This window comes from Biomphalaria glabrata, chromosome 6 (genome assembly GCF_947242115.1).
Source record: "Biomphalaria glabrata chromosome 6, xgBioGlab47.1, whole genome shotgun sequence".
NCBI classification, from domain to species: Eukaryota; Metazoa; Mollusca; class Gastropoda; family Planorbidae; genus Biomphalaria; species Biomphalaria glabrata.
This window is the reverse complement of record NC_074716.1, coordinates 47,567,930-47,587,813: the sequence shown is the minus strand read 5'-3', so window position 1 is coordinate 47,587,813 and position 19,884 is coordinate 47,567,930. Positions and strand designations below refer to the sequence as shown.

General features: G+C 36.8%; 1 protein-coding gene across 4 annotated transcripts; it reads right to left on the bottom strand.

Annotated features, from left to right (window-relative positions):
* Positions 1-513: 513 nt before the first annotated feature.
* Positions 514-19,774, bottom strand: LOC106078506 (WAP four-disulfide core domain protein 2-like). 4 transcript variants are annotated; one of them, XR_008778692.1, is made up of 9 exons: positions 19,610-19,774; positions 14,990-15,046; positions 13,865-13,946; positions 12,184-12,360; positions 7,212-7,381; positions 5,809-5,893; positions 4,759-4,857; positions 1,380-1,479; positions 514-661 (listed from the first exon to the last, which is right to left on the bottom strand). XR_008778692.1 is itself a non-coding variant. In XM_056033964.1 (9 exons), the coding sequence occupies exons 1-8, from the start codon at positions 19,634-19,636 to the stop codon at positions 1,380-1,382; spliced, it is 801 nt and encodes a 266-aa protein (XP_055889939.1). In that variant the 5' UTR covers positions 19,637-19,774; the 3' UTR covers positions 514-661. The 4 variants fall into 4 exon arrangements, 2 of the variants coding, with proteins under 2 accessions (XP_055889939.1, XP_055889938.1); XR_008778691.1 differs by having other exon boundaries at positions 514-642; XM_056033964.1 differs by having other exon boundaries at positions 1,380-1,483.
* Between the last annotated feature and the right edge of the window lie 110 nt (positions 19,775-19,884).

Below are 19,884 nucleotides of genomic sequence, written 5' to 3'. Positions count from 1 at the left end.
GTATCAGTCTAGTTCTCATTGTGTATCTCCTGAGACATGCACTTGAAGGATATAATGTATTAATGTATATTTAAAAAGAGTTAATTATCTAATTGTATAGAATTCATGTGAAGAGTTTCATAGGTCAGTGTTTGAGAAGAAAGACACAAGAATATTTGTTTTTTAAATTACAGTTCTTTGGTTTGTTTTCTTTGTTACATTTAACTATTACTGAAAAAAAAAATCTAAAAAAAAAAAAGAAACTTATATATGTAGATATTTCTTGGTTTTTCTTGTTTGATTTACTTACTGACACTTGGTTGATGATCTGATTTATTTTGTGATTGAAGACCAAATTCTTAGCAAAGAAGAAAATGGTTTTGGCTACATAGACTAAACTACACAGGGTTTTTTTTTTTTTGGGTGCTGTGAGTAACAGTTTGACGATGCATTTTACTTATATTTATATCTTGATTCTACTTTGTGAACTCCTGACACGCATCTAAAAATGAGAAGAGAATAACAAGATACTCATGAAGTGGTAGACCTTTTTTAGTTTGAATATATAAAAGGTAACAGTTGAAAGGAGCATAAATATGTACAGATGTATATTCGATGTGTTCAATTTGATTGTGTCTTTAAAGATCTGTATGAGCTTGAAATCTGCAAAAGAAACAGAAATCTGTAAAAAGAAAAAAAATCTCCTGTATGAAGCAAACTGTGTTTGTATGTGTGCATGTGAGTTTATAGCCTATCAATGAGGGCAATAAAATGGAGTTTAGAGGGTGGCCCCTGTGGGTCAGTCTAACTCACTCATGTAACACACATTGGTAAAATACATTACTTAAATGTTTTGGATTTGCATGAATTGACTTTTAAACCTTTTTTTTTTTCCTAACTTGTATAAATATAGGCCTCTATGTAGAACTAAATGTGAAGCTCTTATTTTTAGAAGTGCAAGCTTTCAGAAGATCTTATGAAACATTTGCATATAGAAATTTCTATGTAACATTAAAGTGTATAGTTAAAAACAAATTTCATAATAAATGTATGTGCGTGATACAATATGTTAAGTATATAACTGGTCAGAGTAAAACATAATAAGCTAGTATAATACTCTATAACAGTTTAAAATCTTTATTTAAAAATGATTAATGTAGGCTATATAAAAAAATAATATTGCATATTTAGCCCAACTTTTTTTTTTAAAGTCATTGGTTTCAAAAAACCTAAAGTAGTCATTGCATCTATTTTTAGCACAATACACGGATACTGATCAGACTATGAATAGCACTTTTAGTTTTCTGAATGACAGATGGACAGACATAAAGCCTCCATCTAGTAAATATCTATCTAGTAAATATCTATCTAGTAAATATATCAAGAATACAACTACTTACTTATTTTTTGTTGAGTATTTGCCACCAAATCATGTTCTGCCAAGGGTTAATTTCCCCGCCATGCTGCCAGTGTGTTGTCAGACCGTTCCCTGGGACGGGCCTGCCTAGTGAGAGGTTTGATAGGCTATAAATAATTTGATTGTACCTAGTGTATTTAATAAGGCTGTTAAAATTCCCTCTTCTCTCCACGGCCCCCTTTCTATATCCTCTATAGTAGAAATGATGATTCCATAGATCTACATTGGAGATTTTCACGATCAACTAAAATGTTTGACATGTTTCGGATGTTCCTTCAGAGTTGAAGATAATTACCTCCTAGTCCAAACCTCCCGCAGGACGACGGGGGATGGGAGCGGGCAGGGTTTGAACCCTGGACCATCGATAAATCTGAACGACAGTCCAGTGCGCAAACCGCACGACCAGGCAGCCATAGAGGATAGAAAGGGGCCGTAGAGAGAAGATGGAATTTCAACAGCCTTATTAAACTAAACAATGTCAAGGACACGAAATGGAACTTCACTGCTGCCATTTTGAAAATATCTCTCTAGTTAGTTGCCAATTACTTGTTTAAATAAGATTTAAGAGTGAAAGACTAATCCCTCTAATGCTTCATCCTCCATAGTAACGTATGTTTGAGCTACAACGAACGAGCTCCAGTGCTTTCAAAGTGTACATTGCTAATCAGCACTTTTTTTTTCTACACCGGATACACCAAAAAGCTACTCCGCCAGTAATGAAAATCTATAGTTTTCCCGCTTTGAATGAAAATCTCCATTAGTCAATCTGTATATTTATAAAATGCTAGCATATGCACCGGCCACACCCGTTGATTTAGTCCCAGGCTATATATATTGTTTCTTTTGCCATGGACACGTTCCTTTCTTCTTTTTTTTTTTCTCTTACTTATAAATTGGACCGGCCCATAAATTCGAGTATCACTTTTCTCACACCACACCCCACAACTCTCCGCCTTAACAAATAGTCATATTTACACTTCTAACCATGGAACTAGTAGCCTATAATTCCATCTACATAGACATAAATAAATATAGACTGGCCGAAGGAAGTAACTTCATGTAACTTGAAAACATGTATATCTATTGTATTCGGATTTCCGAATTATGAAAAATTGCATGATCTTCATTCTTAGAGATTAAACAAAACACTAGTGAAAATATTGTAATACTTATATAGGTTATGGCTGAAGTAGATATGAATAATTAACTTTTATACTGCTCATAAATGCTGTATAATAAAGTACACAAAATTGCAAGTCACAAATTTTCGTTTCATAAAACTCTTTAATCGGCCAGTCTATATTTATTTATGTCTATGTCCATCTAACATTCTTCTGCTTTTCAAATGTTTCGAAATATTCGATAGGCTACATGTTATTTTTGCTTTTTACATCCTGCAAATCGTGAATCTGGTGTTAATGTATATTATGGTTTTCTATAGTTATAATTTTTTTGTTTGGTGTAATGCACACATTGTAAGACAAATTACCTTATGGATAACAAAGGTCAGTGGCGTCACTAGGGGGTGTGGGCCGCACCGGGTGACACCCAACTGGGAAAAAAGGACTTTTCCAAAACGCAACTTTTAAAAATAAAAATGTCGAATGGCACTCACAATTTAGTATCAACATGTCCCAAACCTTCATAACGTAATTCAATTTGACAACTAATCTTCCCATCATCAGAAACGTATGTGTTGTAGACGCCAAGAGAACGAGTTTCTGAAGTTCAAAAATGTAGATAAACGCTTGGCTTCGTCCCGAACAACTCTGATTGACCTTAAGGCGCTCTCACAAACATCTTATCTGACCAGTTGAGTGGTAAACGTAACACTTTTATTGTAATATGTTGAGAAACACATAGTTTTAAGCCCCTCCCAAGCCATTCGATGCATAGGGCTGAAACTCTCAACAGAAATGATTTCACAGCCACTTTCCTTTTGGTGCCCACGAAATTCAGGACTTCTTAAAAGGTGCGACGCCATGTTAGACGTGGACTTTTTTTTATTTCCTCTTTTCGGTTTTCACGTTAAGGCTGCCTTTGGTAAAAGTGGTTTGTCATGTCCAATGATATGGCTCAGAGACTCTCACAAATGTCCATTGACGTTCACTCGATACGTCCCTTAGACGGCGAATGTCTGTGCCGGAAAAGATTTCTCTGTTGGTCACATTATCTGGTTACGTTAATCGTAGGATCCTTCTCAGCCATCACTGCTCAGCCTCTTTTCAACCTTCCTCGTTTCCAAGCGTAGGTGGCCGTTGGGACAATGATTGTATTAAGAAGGTGGATTTTAATCTCCAGACTAATTGATTTCTTTGTTCAAATAGGCCGTACTGTTCGAAAGACGACTCCAGCTTTTCAATCTAACACGCAAAACCACGATATACATCTCCATCGCTTGAGATAGCACTACGTAAATAAGTGAACTTTTCTATTTGTTCAGGATCTGTATGACCAACGTTGATGGGGGACCTGTGTAACCTGCACCCTATAGGCATAACTTTGAGGGTGCCTTTATCCGTCATCTCGTGTTAACATTTAATTGCATTTCAAAGTATTGCTATCTCGTCTGCAAAATCCAATTCAGTTTGGTTTACGCCATGGGAATCCGAATGAAGCCTGTGTAACGTATTTTTGTGACATCGTCGATGGCTACAAGAAAGAGAAATGGCGATAAGATACACGCTAATCTCATATCCGTCTCGAAGTTGAAGGATTCCATCGTTTGCTGTGACACAATAGCTTGATTTGGTTTAGACATGTCTGATTCCGGACAAATTGTTGCGAGATGCTCTTTTCCAGAGTGATTCCGATGGACGCTTACAAACTTTTTTTTTAAATCTACAAAACTGACCAACATCCTTTGTTGGTATTCCAGGCTTTGCTCGACAATGTTTCGCAGGACGTAAACCTGTTCAGTGTTTGATTTGTCTTTTCGGAAGCAGCTGAGAAATACGAGTATAGTTTTAAGCCTTTTCCATAAGGAGCTCTAAAATAATCTCTAGGAAAAAACATGTTCAACTCAAGGTTGTATACTTGTACATTTTAATTTATGTAATAACTTTTGATCAAAAGTAAAAAAACAACGACATTTTAAAATAGAATCGAAAACCTTTTTTCGGTTGTAACCAATTTATTAGCCTACAGTTTAATTGTTCAACATAAAAAACAAAAAATCAAGAGTTGTTGTTTTTTTTTAGTGGGAAATTATTTTTTCCTGGGGGATGGGGGTGACACCCCGAGCTAACCGCACCGGGTGACACCGACCATAGTGACGTCATTGATAAAGGTTATTATTATTATTAATCAATCAGGGTCCTTGTGTTTATAATATGGATAAATGTAGACCAATAAAGACTCACGTGTCACAACTTTACATTGGCAGACAGGACAGCCTCTAGTGTCGGTGCTAAAGCCTTGAGAACACTTCAGTTGACAGTTTCTTATAAAAGGACAAGGAACTATTTTTTTTTTTTTGGTATAGATAAATACAATAAGTAGATAAAATCAACATACAAAGAGATTCAAATTTGTCTAATACCAACATCTACCTTACTATTCATCTATCCATCCATTAGCAGTCATACATCATCATCATCAACCTAACTATGAAGTCAGCAATCTACCTACTACCTATCCTTCTTACATCCATCATCACTTCATCAATCTATTCTATTCTATTCTGTTATATTCTATTCTGTTATATTCTATTCTGTTCTATTATATTCTATTCTATTCTGTTCTTTTATGTTCTATTCTATTCAATTCTATTCTATTCTGTTCTATTCTGTTCTATTCTATTCTATTCTGTTCTATTCTATTCTATTCTGTTCTGTTCTATTCTTTTCTATTCTATTCTGTTCTATTCTATTCTATTCTGTTCTGTTCTGTTCTGTTCTGTTCTATTCTATTCTATTCTATTCTTTTCTATTCTAATCTATTCTATTCTATTATATTCTGTTCAGTTCTATTCTAATCTATTCTATTCTATTCTGTTCAGTTCTATTCTTTTCTATTCTATTCTTTTCTATTCTATTCTGTTCTATTCTATTCTGTGCTATTCTTTTCTATTCTATTCTGTTCAGTTCTATTCTGTTATATTCTATTCTGTTCTTTTCTATTCTTTTCTATTCTATTCTGTTCTATTCTGTTCTATTATATTCTATTCTGTTCTATTGTATTCTATCTACTATTATTGCAAAGATCTATATCAAGAGTTAGTCTTTGATTATTGTGCCTACTTCAAAATGTCTCAAAATATTCTTTTCACCCATGTTTGAAACATAAATAAGTGTTACAGCATGACCAAACGTCTTTGTTGATCTCCCATCCTCCCAAGCCGTTTTTACATTTAATGCTTAATTGATTATGCCCGTAAGCAACATTTAATACATAAATTGAAGCTATCGTACCACAATCTCCTATTTCCCAACATTGGCCAGGGCCTTGACATCGCGGCATGCTTGGCCGTTGGCAATATTTTCCAATGATGCAAGTCTGTGGAGGAAGGTTGATACGTTACGTCACATCCTGTTTTTCTTGGTTAGATTAGTAATATATAGTCGCTTTAAAGCCAGCACGGCTGCCTGGTCGTGTGGTTTCCGCATCGGACTGTCGTCTCGTTGATCCAGGGTTCGAACCCTTCCCGCCATACAAATCTCCAATCCTGAAGGAAAGCCCGAAACTACAAAGTCAAAAGAGCTTGTCCTGCATCACACTGGTCAATGGTAATTGCTTGCATTGGTGTTGAAAGGTATCAAGGAGGAGCGGTGGCTGAGTGGTAAAGCGTTTAGCTTTCAAACCGGGGGTCCTGGGTTCGAATCCTTGTTAAGATTTAGATTTTTACTTTCGGGATCTTTAGGGCGCGTCTGAGTGGGTGCCTGACATTAGTTGGAGGAAAAGTAAAGGCGGTTGGTCGTTGTGATAGCCACACGACACCCTCGATAACCGTGGGCCACAGAAACAGATTTACATCATCTGCCCCATAGATCACAACTTTACTTTACTTAGAGAGGTATCAACGCGTGCAGTTCTTCTTACAAGTAATAAGCGACCAGCTTTCAATGACCTCTGTGGACATTAATTAGTCATGGGCCAGGTTACCTTGAGCCACTGATTGAAAGGTGTATGAATAGCGATTGGTCATGGATTTTGTCTAATTTACAAAGAGGATTATAAAGTAGGTTTGAAAGTAGATTTGAAAGTGTGGCGAATGTACATTTATATTACTTAAAATGATGTCTGATGGAGACATGTTTAAATATATACAATATATGGCTTGCTTAGGTCGTTAAGTGACTATGGATCATTTCATGAATGATAAGATGAATGCGTGGGAATTAGCTGTGGACGGAACGATGTCACCTACACATCAGTTCCCTCTCTCCACGCGGCTGATTTCCCCAATGGAATGGCAAGTGCCGATACATTAAGGGGTCAACGGCGTCGTAAGCTCCGCTAGTGTGTAGCACCGAGAGCTGCAAACTGCCTAAGGGTCGACGGCTCCTGATTTTTTCTCATGGTTTTACTCCCGAAGCATATTCTCGTGGTTGGGTATAGATGCAAGATAGTAGAGGTTTGAATTCAGAGTTTTTCTTCCTCTAGGTGGGTAGCCAGCAAAGGCTAACGAACCCTACTGCCCGACGCTTACTGGTTTGAACGCCAGTTACCGCCTTCTGTTTGTGGAAAAAAAATATACAACATTTATTTATATATCTAATATATAATTTTTTAAAAATAGTTTCTTGTCAAGGGCACAAGAAAGGCATTTTTGGAGTTGCTACGGCAACAAGGGCAGTAATCTCTTCGTTTCTACCTTTTTGACGCAAGGATCCTCGACTTGTGGCATGAGACACCTCTTGCTGCAGCCCGCCTGACAGCACTTGTCATTGTGTCGACAGTCCCCGTCGTTGCTGCACGTGTCTACGCAGAAGCCAGCATCGCTGTCCGTCACCACGGGACAGTTTCCAGGTTTCACTGGCTGGGCTGTGAAAAAAAAACAACAGAAGTGACCAGTAAAAATGTTTTGTATTATACAGGTGTGGAGAAAGTTGTCAGACAGCTTGATACAGACGCGCAGCTCTGATTTTTTTTAGCAACTCCTGAAAAGGGGAAAAGACGCTATTAGTTTTGTGTGGTCTGTTTGTCCGTCCGTCCCGTTCAGATCTAGTAAACTATAAAAGATAGTGAAAATCCGACATCACAATATTTTAGAACTTTCAAAGTTATGATGCAAAGGCTACTTTTTTTTCTTTTCTGGAAGCGAAAAATCTCATTTTTAAAATCAAGTATGCAAGCAGTTTTTTTTTTTATAAAAATACACCACCTTTACAAATATTTCCTATTAACAGTGACAAACACGGGAGGCTATTTAGTAAGGGAGATGACTATTTATCATATTTTAACGCATTTATGCAAACGGTTTTAGATTTTTTGTCAAACAAAATTTTTTTTACAACTGTATTGCTAGGTTAAGTAAGTTCTGTCATACTAAGCACTTACATTTAAAAAAAAATTGTTTAAGCCTACTTTTTAAAAAAAAAAAAAAATCTATTTAGTATGCATATAAGTGGAACATAATTAAAAACAACAATTAATAAGTAATTCTTCATATGATATCTTGAACTTCAGAGTCCGTAGGCAGATTTGGAACACATGGCTAATGGAATTATTTTTTTTAACGAAACGTATTTTTTCCTTGAGGCTTTGAATAAGAGATTTACTCTTTACAAAACAATTAGATCAATTAGATAATCATTATAAGTCATCAGTTAAGCCAGGTTCATATTTAACTTCACATTCACTTTCACCTATACCTTGGTCTGTCGGACCGTTGGGGCACCACACAAGATCTGTCAACCTTCTTTCTCCATTCTTCTCTGTCATTTGCCTTAGATAGAATTTCATTCTGATATTTTTTCTGAAAATATTTAAAACTGACTTTTTACCTGCCTTGGTGGACCACTTCGAGGGCTGATTTTGAGTTTGTGTTTCTACACAAACTGTCTTTGTAACCTTGTTTCTTTAAAGTTCTTATATGTTGGACAACAATAAAAAGAATCACTCCAACTTCCCTTTTTGCTTTCACATTTATCTGCAATACTTTTAGAATTTTCGGCTTGTTCTTTCAAAGGTTTGAGAACCACTGGTTAGGATAATCTCTATAATTCCGCTATGCGAAAATGACAGCTTTTGTACTTCATGTCAAGGGCATAAGAAAGGCATTTGACAGGTCATACATCGTGACCTTTTTAAACCTCCTGTCATTCTTCCAAAGTTATGAGATCCACTCCTTAAGTCTAGGTTAAAATCACAAACCTACATATGTATTTTTATGTATACGTCTGTGGTTAAAATATTACATATTTCTATTCATAGCAATAAGCCACCATATTCAGGGCCGGATTAAGGGAGGGCAGGCAGGGCCTCAACAAGAAAGGGGCCTCCACAGAAGAAATAAAAATATATCCAAATTTCGACGGGTCAAAAACTTTTAAGGTGTTTTTTTTTTTTTTTTTTTTTTGTTATTGTTTCGTTTTTTTCAATTTTTTTTTAAAATTATTTTTTACGGCTGGCAAAAATGTCGTGATTAAGAAGTGTACGCATAGACATATATACATATATGGGAAAGGACCAATGGCGAACGCTTTTGTGCCAGTTTTTAGTTTAGAATTTATAACTCCGCAATAGTTAAACGTATTTAATAAATGAAAACATCTGCGGACTCCTCAGCTATTGGGCGATAAAACTAAATTTGACTCTTTTTTCCATATCAGCTATTAAATTTATAATTCAAGTCAACTTGCGGTAGGGGTCGGACCTAATCAGCGAACGCAATTTTCGCGGGAGTCATAATGAGCGAAAGGCCGTAAAAAATAGCGAAATAGCATGTTAAAATATAGGAAATTATGCTTCAATTAGTTCTATCATCTAACTTCTTCCATGAAACATTATAACTATTGTCCTCCTTGTGGCATAGGCCTAAATATGTTTTCACTTTTCTCGTTCTCCACATCTCCTTTCTCTGCTTGGAACTGATGTCTATATATAGCCTACGAAACTTGCGATCAATTTTTTTTCTTAAAAGAAAGAAAGAAACTACAAAATTCTATCTCGCCACCTTCCTATAGGCTATAGTCGTACTACTCTCCATTTCATAAACTCTTGTTACTGCAACTATTTTTTTTTAAGAACTTATGTTCAGTGCACTTAATCAACTCGATCTCCCCCCCCCCCCAACACACACACGCTGATTGACCCAAAGGCAGATCCCGAATGCGATGGATTGATGATGTATGGAGGCAAATCTACAACAGCTTGGGTTTCGGACATGGAGACGAAAGGTTCAGGAGAGATCTTGTAATTTTATACATGTATATTATATGGTAACTCTTATATTTATTACTAAATATATAGTTCGCGTTTTTTCCGATCCTGAAATCGAATATTTTTTTCCTGGAAAACTCTTGGAAATTTCCTGAAATCCAAATCTCAGAATGGTGAGGGAACCCTGTAAAATGAAATCTGCACTTCTTTTAAACATTTATACACAAATTAATAGGCCTATCATTAATTAGTAACAAGAGGTTAACCAGCCAGTTAAAAAAAGGAGGACGGCAAAACAGAGGTCACCCCCCCCCACCCCCCGTATAAGCCGTATAGGCCTAAGCGCTGTTAAGATCAATTGAAGCGTCATTTCACCCTCACTGGCATAGAGGAAAGTAACTGCCAGCATATGACCTCTGAGAGACTGTTGGAGAGCTGCGAGTCAAACATTTTAGACGGAAAGAAAATGCGGGAAAATATGCTGGTCGCAACTGGGCGTAGTCATGTGAAACACGTAGTGATGCACTCATCCTTAATCTTCGAAATCGAAGACATTGGGTTAAGGTTAAAAATAGGCCTATTATTTTAATATTTCAGTTTACAAACAATAACAATAGATAAGACAAAAAAAAACAGATTAAATCAGTAACTAAATTATTATTAATGGCTTTTAAATTTAAGCTTATAATAGGGGTTTCGCTGAATAGGTTTTTAGTTTAAAAGGTCATTTTGCGCGAACACCCCATAATATTTTTTTTCGAACGGAATGAATAGCCTTAGCTATTCTAGCTAACTATTTCCTCATCTATTTAGAAGCATAATATGCAATTTTTTTTCGGCCGATGTCCATTGGTGCTTTAAAATCGCCTTAAGTTCGGACCTATACTCGTTTATCCGGAAACGTTTTGAGAATGAAATTTCCATACATGTCAACTTTGACCTTCAGCTATGCTTTATTTTATGAGGGAAAACGAAAGCGAATATGTGGGAAATGTAGAAAAATGGAGTCTTTGTAGTGCCATTTTATTAGTTCTGCAGTTACTTTTCAAATAAATAAGAATGGATTAAAATTACGGGGAGGTGTTCGCTTTATATGCCATTTCGCTGATGGGCCTTTCCTATATATAGACTGGACGATAAAGAACACATTATTATCGGAAATATTTGGGAAAAGATAAGTTTGTAGATCCACATCACAAACCTATATATATTTGCCTTTGTCTATGATTATGAAACAAAGACAAAATATTGGGAATATGGCAGTTTTGTACTTTTCAAAACTAAAGATCAAAGGTATATATTGGCTGAAATGTTAGTCCTAGAATTTATAGCTCAATCGCCGCCATTTTTTTTTTCACATAGATATAGTACATAAAACATATTTGACTTCCCCCAAATAAAAATAACTTCCTACTTCCAGTCTATATTTATTTATGTCTATGAGTGTACGCTTGTAGCATGCACGGAATAGGTAAATACAACTCCAGATTTACGACAGTGCGTCTACCAAGGGCATTACCTTCCACAAACTAAAAAAAATACACTTTTTGAAACTAAAATATGCATATTTAATATTTTTTTAAAAAGAAAAATGAGATAAAATTAACAAGTATTCTATTTCTTTCTTCTAAAATACATAATTCTTTTAGATATAAGTATTTTCATTCATAAGTGGATCTTTATTCAAGCTTTAAAAACAATTGTAGGGCCCTCCACAAAAATCCTCCCTCGGGGGCTCCCTATACTTAAATCCGGCCCTGTATATATTTTATTAAAATAGATGAACGTTTGCGTCACTAGACACTTCTGATAGCTTTTTTTAAAATCTCAACAAGAAACACAATCAAAGCCAAAGCGCACACACCTCTGTTCAATTACCATCTTAACAAAATAAATCCCACTCACCTATTCCTTTTTAGACACTGAACCCACCATTTTGAAACCGTAAAGAATGTAACAAAATAAACCAATATAAAAAAGGAAAGAACGAATAAATAAATAAAAGAACACATTCAACTGCAAGCATATACACCCACATTTCACAAATAAGACATACAGTACAGTTGCATTTAGTAATATTATTAAGTGCATTTTTATATTGAAGCCCACAGAAAAATCCGGCCCAGAACCTCCATTACTAAAAATCCAGCACTGGAACTTGTGCTGACCACATGACACCTTCGTAGACCGTGGGCCATAGAAATATTTGATTATTATCTGCTCCATGGACCGCAAGCTCTGAAAGCTGAATTTTATAATTCATACTTTTATATACAAAGTTTTAAAATATATAAACAACAAAAACAGTCGACAATGGGTCGAAAGTCGTTAAAAAGGATTTTTGTTTGAATCTTGTGTAGTCTATATTTCCAACTACCCACCCACCTTCCTAATTAACCATTCTTTCCATACAAGGACGATTCTAACGAACAGTCTGGTGTGTGTGGGTGTCAAAAACCTACCTGGATCTGATCTGCAGCATGTGGCGTAGGTGTCCATCAGTTCAGTGTTACAGTAGGTCCCACTTGGACAAGGTAGCCCAGGGCCGCATCGCGTGTCATCCAGCGTGCTGTTGGTCATCTCGAGAATGGGGTCACCAAACCTGCAGACTCCAACGTGGCTAAATTTTGGCGGGCTTTCTAGAAAAGAGACAAACAGATAAATAGTGAACCGGCAGAAAGAAGCTCAACTCTTGAATCAAACTAAACTAATATACGAAATAGTACACTTTGAATTTCCGACTAAGTGGATTTCAGGGAAGGAGAAAACAGGCAGAGTCATGTACAAAGAAATGACCATGCCAAACATGGACAGTATTAACTTCCTCCTCCCGCTAAGAGCAGTATACAATCTACCAACTAAGAACGGGACACACACCTCTGTTAATTTACCATCTTAACAAAATAAATCCCACACACCTACCCCATTGTGGACGCTGCGCTCAACCTTTCAAAACCGTAAACCACATCCTCTTTGAATGCTCCTTTCTAATCCACCCTAGACCCTAAAAATGTTTGTTTGTAACCCTACTACCATAACAGCCCAACAGAACCAACACCCTGTACTGCAGTTCTGAACAACTGAAGAAAACAGTATACTATTGTTCTTTGGCACAGTCTGCAAAAGAGCTCATAGCTTGGCAGCAAAACTCTGGATATAAGAAGAAGACTATTGGGATTTTCATAAATGGAGTTCTTGGTGGATCCGGTGTTCAGAATACGGAAGTATTGATAGGCTATGCATTTAAAAGAAAATTTATTGATTTTGTAGCCATCGGAGCATCTTATCTAAGGTAATGCATAAGGTAATGTTTAGGATTAGGGTGGCTTCCTGTTCGTGCGGTATGCGCGCTGCACTGTCGTTCGGTCGTCTCGATGGTACCGGGTTCACACCCGGCTCGCTGCCATCTGCGGTCGTCGAGCGAGATATTTGGGCTATGATGTAGATTATATTCCACTCTGAAGGAACATCCGAAACATTTTAAACATTTTACAAATAGCAACAGATCAATATATAACGTCATTGAAAACCTTGATTTCGCTTGCCTATTTCAAAATTGCTTTTAATCTTCCTCTTTTCATTTCCTTTAGATAATCATTATTACATCACCTCCACATTTCTCTATATTGATTTCTTTTCTTTATCTTCCTTGGACCTTTTGTATTTTATTACCGAGTACGAATACTAGATCTTAAAAACAAAAAAAATATAAAAAAATACTTATTATTTATTTTTAATAAATCAAAATGTACACATTTGCTTAAGTTACTATTCGCGCTATAAAAGGAGAGCACGGTTCAATCGCTGACATATATATCTCTCATTATTGCAAGATCTTCCTGTTAGCTAAGTAGGGGCCTACATTTCCCATAAAAAAATAATTAATTACGACTAATTGATTAACTGATAGGCTACTTTTTTATTGATTAATGTGTTGTCATCGGCAGTGAATAATTGTCCAAAAGTTGATCTAAGATTGGGAAGTGTGAAAAATAACGTGTAAAAGATTGGGAACAGACAGACAGACGGACAGACGGACAGACGGAGTGATTAAAATTTTAACGGATTACTGTGATTCACTAAGGTATGAAAACCCCCTATAAAATTTACTTTTAAATATTCCTGTCAAAATCTAGGTCTTACCTAAACACTCCGCTGTTAGTGTGCAAGCCTTGTTCTGTGTGCAGTCTTGAATAACACGGCACTTTGTATTTTGAGGACAACTCTGAAACAGGGGTCATTTGCAGTTAGACAAAAACAAAAACAAAAAAAACAAAAAACTACTGCAATGAAAAAATATCTAGAAATTCTAGTTGGTGTATATTCTTGACACCTTATTTGCTAGAGTCCTAGAGTCTGTACTTTGTGTGATTAGATTAGCAATAGGTCAAGAAGTATTTTGCTTTTATTTAGAGTAATGATCGTTAGGTTTTGTTTCAGTTTTATCCAATGCGATTACGAACGACAAAACCCACAACATTGAAAAGCGACGGACATTCAGAAGTTATCAGTTGACGTCATGACAATAGTTTCTAATCATTTGCACGTTTTAATTAATGAAATTTAAAATAATGGGGTGCAACTTATTAAAGAAAGTTAGAAATAAACTCATGCCGAAATAGCATTCACATTTAGCAAGCTACTAAGCTTATCGATCTAGACCTAATGAACTATTATAAATATTTTTTGGAAATTTTTTTTTTTTAATCAATAAAATGTTACAATGTACTTCGAGTTACTTTGATAATACTTCTGCACTACTTTTACGGATTGTATTCAGTCTTAATTTATGACCTGACGAATTGCAGCCAGTCATCATTTTCACACAGCAAAAGGCATAAAATTATCATTTTGCACCGGAGCATCACAATGAAGAGCGTTTCTCAAATTTGGACTAGCGACTCTCCCCTCGCCAGCCGAGATCGCATAGGCGAAAAGATATTGAAATTTCTTCTTCAAAAGTACGCTTCTAACCTATCTTGTTGTAGACACATCTTGCGAAAAAAAACATGTAGACACATGAAAAGTTCTTCTTTGTGGATAAAACGACTTAATTCAATAATTAACTCTTTCTCTCCGTAATTATTTACCACATTTTGGTGGAATCAACGTTGGTATCGTCAGTTCGGAGAGAAAGAGTTAAATTCTCTAAACATTGCTAAATAATGTGCGTTTTACTCGATCAATACTCAATGATGGATTCATTATAACAAGGCTAATCATGAAACACGCTAGTAGGAAAATGAAAACTTTTAAACAAGAACTTACCTTCACCACACAGAGGGGGTCATCAAGGGAAAATACTATGCTGATAATTGTAAAGATCTGTGGAGGGAAAAAAATAAGTCTAATTGTAAGCATAGGCCTATTCACTAATTACATTTAAAGCTCAGAGTTTGAGTGGTACTGAGTTTTAGGGTTTGAAATATATCAGCTCTTGATGCATGTAATATTATCTGATGTATCTCTAGGAGAAAGTGGATCACAAAACCACTTGAGCAACACGATGATCTGCTGACCACTGTAAAAAAAATGCAAATTAAAACTTTATGGCCATATCACTAGGTCCTCAGTGCTCCCAAAGATCTTCCTTCAGGGAACAGTACCAGGAAAAGAAGAAGAGGCAAACAGAGAAAGCGAATGGGAAGACATTGTCAAAGAGTGGACAGGTCTGTCACTAGAAGAGATTCTAAAAGTTCCCCTTTCAGATTATACGGTCTATAGAGCAGATGATGTTAAAGTCATCTCTTTCTTTGACCAACGGTTCACGAGCAGGGTGTCATGTGGCCAGCACAAAAGACCAACCGCCTTTACTTTGCCCAACTAAACTCAGGTACCCGATTGAGTTGGGTGGACTCATGGCCGCCCTAAGAATCCCGAAATTCAAAATCCCAGTCTTCACCGAGATTTGAACAAAAGACCCCAGGTTCGGAAGCCAAGCGCCTAACTACGCAGCCTCCACGCCGCATGGAAGAGATTCTACTTAATGCAAATGACAGAAAGGAAGGAAGACGGTCGATAGATCATGCGTGGCGCCCCAACGGTTCATCAGACTAAGTGAAGGCGATGTCTTATTCCTATTTTATTTTTTAATCCTCTAGCTCAATGATTCCCAAACTGTGTTCCGCGGAACCTAGAGGCCTGAATAGGTGTTCCACGAACTACTGGAATAATTAACAAGTAGGTCACCACGTGAATTAATCTCTGTATAAAAAAAAATAAGCAAAGTGTTCCGCTAAATGCTCAGAATGTGCAAAGTGTTCCGCTAAATACTCATAATGTGCAAAGTGTTCCGCTAAATGCTCAGAATGTGCAGAGTGTTCCGCTAAATACTCAGAATGTGCGAAGTGTTCCGCTAAATACTCAGAATGTGCGAAGTGTTCCGCTAAATACTCGGAATGTGCGAAGTGTTCCGCTAAATACTCAGAATGTGCGAAGTGTTCCGCTAAATGCTCAGAATGTGCAAAGTGTTCCGCTAAATACTCAGAATGTGCAAAGTGTTCCGCTAAATACTCAGAATTTGCGAAGTGTTCCGTTAATACAAAAGTTCGAGAAACACTGCTCTAGCCTCAAGTGTATCTAAATTTAGTGATTTCAATTATGGTATTCTTTGTATTTACATTACCCTTACGCTTTAAGCAAAAGGCGTCGCCGGGGAGGGGCGACCTTACAATGAAAAAGTCCATTTCAAATATACTCCCTATATATTTTATCTTATCTTGTTATCTTATATATTACAGACGTTACTTCAAAAAAAAAAAAAAAGAAGATAATTTTGTCCTACGCATTTCATGTGTCAGTCTAGTCATGCATGTTAATCAATGACTTAAACTCTGCTAAGTCGCTGGTTTTCCTGGCTGGCTCAGGTTTTACTTTCTTAGAAGCCTCCTGTGTACATGTCAGTAAAAGGCATCTCCCACCACGTCTTAACTGTTAGACCTGCGTTCTTCTTGCTAGGACATGCAATTAGAATAAATCATTTCTAAAGCTCGGAACGCTTGGCGCCGCTGGGGGGGGGGGGGGAAGATTACAGCGCCTCCCCCAACCCCCTAACTGGTAAAAGAGGGGAAATTAAAAGTAATTTTGGGGGGTTTTCGGGGAAGGGGGTAGAGCCACTAGTCAAAAGATAGAGATTGCTTACTTAATGTTTGCACCCCCTTGCACTCCTATGTTTTTGAAAACAATAAACTCTACGCTATCTTTATGCACGTGGCTGTCGATAGCTGTTCCCAACTGGCCCATTCCCGTTTCAAGGTTGCTTCTCAAACTATGTTCCAGTGCTAACCAAGGTGGGAATGTACAGATCTTTTAGAAACGCCTGCCTGGTCGTGCGGTATGCGCGCTGGACTGTCGTTCGGTTGTCTTGAACAGTGGTTCTCAAACTGTGGTCTAGGGACCCCCTAGGGTCCACCAGACGACCGTTTGGGGGGGGGTGGTGTAACAGAAACATGTATACAATTGAAATAATTTCATTGCTAAAAGCAGTTTATCTGATCGTATTATTAGAATAATAATAAACTACTGTTTAATATGTCTATGACGACTTAAACCAAAGACTTGAATTTTCACGAATGTGTATTAATTAAAGTCCAGTGATGCCCAACCTAATTCAACCTGCGGGCCAATTTAATTTCCAACACTCTTGTCGCGGGCCACTTGACAGAAAAGGTACAAAAACCAAAAGAACTTGATCTAAAACAATTTTAATAGAAACCTGTGAATCTAGTACTTACTTTACTTAGATTAATTATTGGGATATCTGAAAGATAACTTTTTTTTACGCGTCTGAAAATGGCTTCATTTCTCTACGTAAAATGTGAACAAAATTATAGCTAGCTAGCTAACGACTCATTTTCTTGTCTCTTTTTTTGGTAAATATTCCCATCGATCCTCCAATTTCTAGGTGTAGTTTAAACATCTTTTTATTTATTCGCGCATCAAACCAAGAATGCCGTAATATTTGTTTTAGAATGCCATTAATTGCCATTTATATGTTGTTTTAGAAAAAAAAAATGCCACACTCTCTTCTTTACAAATCAAATATGTTGGCTTATTATGTTCAAAAAAAAAATACATTCACTTTTCCTTGTAGATTCTAAATTCCACTTGTAGTTTCTTCACCTCTCCCACTTCATAAACGTACAAATGTTTAAGGTCATGGTGCCGGATCTGGTCCGCGGTCCGCATTTTGGGCATCACTGATTATTAAACCATTCCATGCGTAGACAAACTCAGATTCCAATCACAGATGAATCCATATTAATGCAGGAGCAGCTTATTCAAATATCCATAAACGAGAAACTTTAATGTTTGAACAAGGAGACCACAAAGTTTTCTTTCAAAAGCAGATTCGAACAGAAGTTGACTGCTTTCTCGTTTCCATATTTTGGTACTGTCTGATTCATTGTCGTAATGAACCTCATCACTAATTAAATAAACCGACTAGAAATGTAAGCTCGTGGAGATTGGCGGTTTCTTCTTGCAAACATTAAGCGGACATAAATACATTCATTAAATCAGATCAACCCCATTCAAGTCATTAATATTTTAAAATCTTATTTAAACAAAATTTTAGTACACAAGCATTCAAAAAAATGTTTTTCTACAGTTGTAATTTATATGGTGGCATTTATCATGTTTATGCATTTTTGTTGCCTTTTCACTTAGGGGTCCATGGGCAATTTTTTTTACTATATAAAGTAGTCCCCGGGTAAAAAAAAAAGTTTGAGAACCACTGGACCAGAAGGTCCGGGTTCATACCCTGCCCGCTGCCATCCCCGGTCGCCCTGTGGCAGGTTTGGGCTACGGTGTAGATAATCTTCAACTCTGAAGGAACACCTGAAACATGTTAAACATTTTAGCAACAATATTGGAATAAGGAGAAACTCGTAATTGTATTGCTTACACCCCAACGCTATTTGATTGGACAAAAGATACTTCACTTGCTTAAATTAACAGCGCCCGTGGGACATATAAGTCTTATGAGAGACCGCCAATCCTCGCCAGTCAAATACAGTGGCGAAGCTATGAATTTGCTATCATTTGGGGACCCGGGGGCTTGACCTCTTTGGGGGCCCCTGCAATTCGCGTAATATTAAATATTTAATGTAAAAAACAATTACACTTATTTGTGGCCCTCTCTCAAGTGGGGACCCGGGGGGGGGGGTCAAATTCTCACCCTCCTCCCCCACTCTAGCTACGCCACTGCTTATTTTGTTTATAATAATAATAATAAAAAAAATAATAATAATGAGAACTGAAATGGAAAAACAAAGAAAATATGGGAACCTAAGCTTGGCGATTAAGCAGTAATAGAAGTTGTCTAAAATAACAACATACCATGTTGTTATGTCAACCGAGGGGATAATGACAACTGACCTCGCAGACACCTTCAAGGCCCTTAACATTCCTAAGAAGATTCTCTGTGTCTGTCAGAAAATTCCTCAGTGGAAACGGACAAAGGGACTACAATGAATTTTGTTTCTCTTTAACGAAACTCGACCCTGGCAGCGCCAGAGAATGGATACTCGTTTGTTTCTAACATGATATTAGTAGGCATTGTCTTCGATTCCGAAGATTAAGGATGAGTGCAGTACAACATGCAATTTGAGACCTGCTTATTTTTGCAACACCTTATGTTGACAAAGCCGTTGTCCGCGGGTCTAATTAGGCCTAAGTTTTCTTTTTGTCTATTGCATTGTATGCAAGATTCATCGAAGGTGCTTGAAGGGATTATACACTATTTGCATTCCCGAAGTGTTAGAATATTGAGAACCTCTGCTATTATCAAAGTGATCATAGATGAGATCTTTTTAAGAACTCAAAACTCTTTCACAAACAAAATAAACTAATTCGATAATTTCATGGATTAAGTCTACTAACACTTACCAAGATTAATAAAGAAGTTCCCATCATTCTTTGTTATTTCTATAATCTGCACACTAGATATTAAGTCAATATAATTATATAAAATACGGCTGTTGTGTAGGGCTTATAAATATAAGAATATTTTTATTTTTTGGTCGCACGCTGGCTCTTTATATGTGGGTGACCAAAAAAAAAAAACACAAAAAAACTGCCCACGTCGTCTGTTCGCGAAGACTCGCATTTGGCAGCCAGGTCCCACGTAGGATGAGAGAGCTGTCCACAGACGACATTTATCT

Coding starts and splice junctions, on each gene's coding strand:
- LOC106078506 (XM_056033964.1), bottom strand. CDS start 19,636: ATGATGGGAACTTCTTTATTAATCTTG. Junction 12,361..13,864: donor ACTAACAGCGGAGTGTTTAG/GTAAGACCTAGA, acceptor TCTCTTTTCTAG/AAAGCCCGCCAAAATTTAGC. Junction 5,894..7,211: donor AGGATCCTTGCGTCAAAAAG/GTAGAAACGAAG, acceptor CTTCCTCCACAG/ACTTGCATCATTGGAAAATA.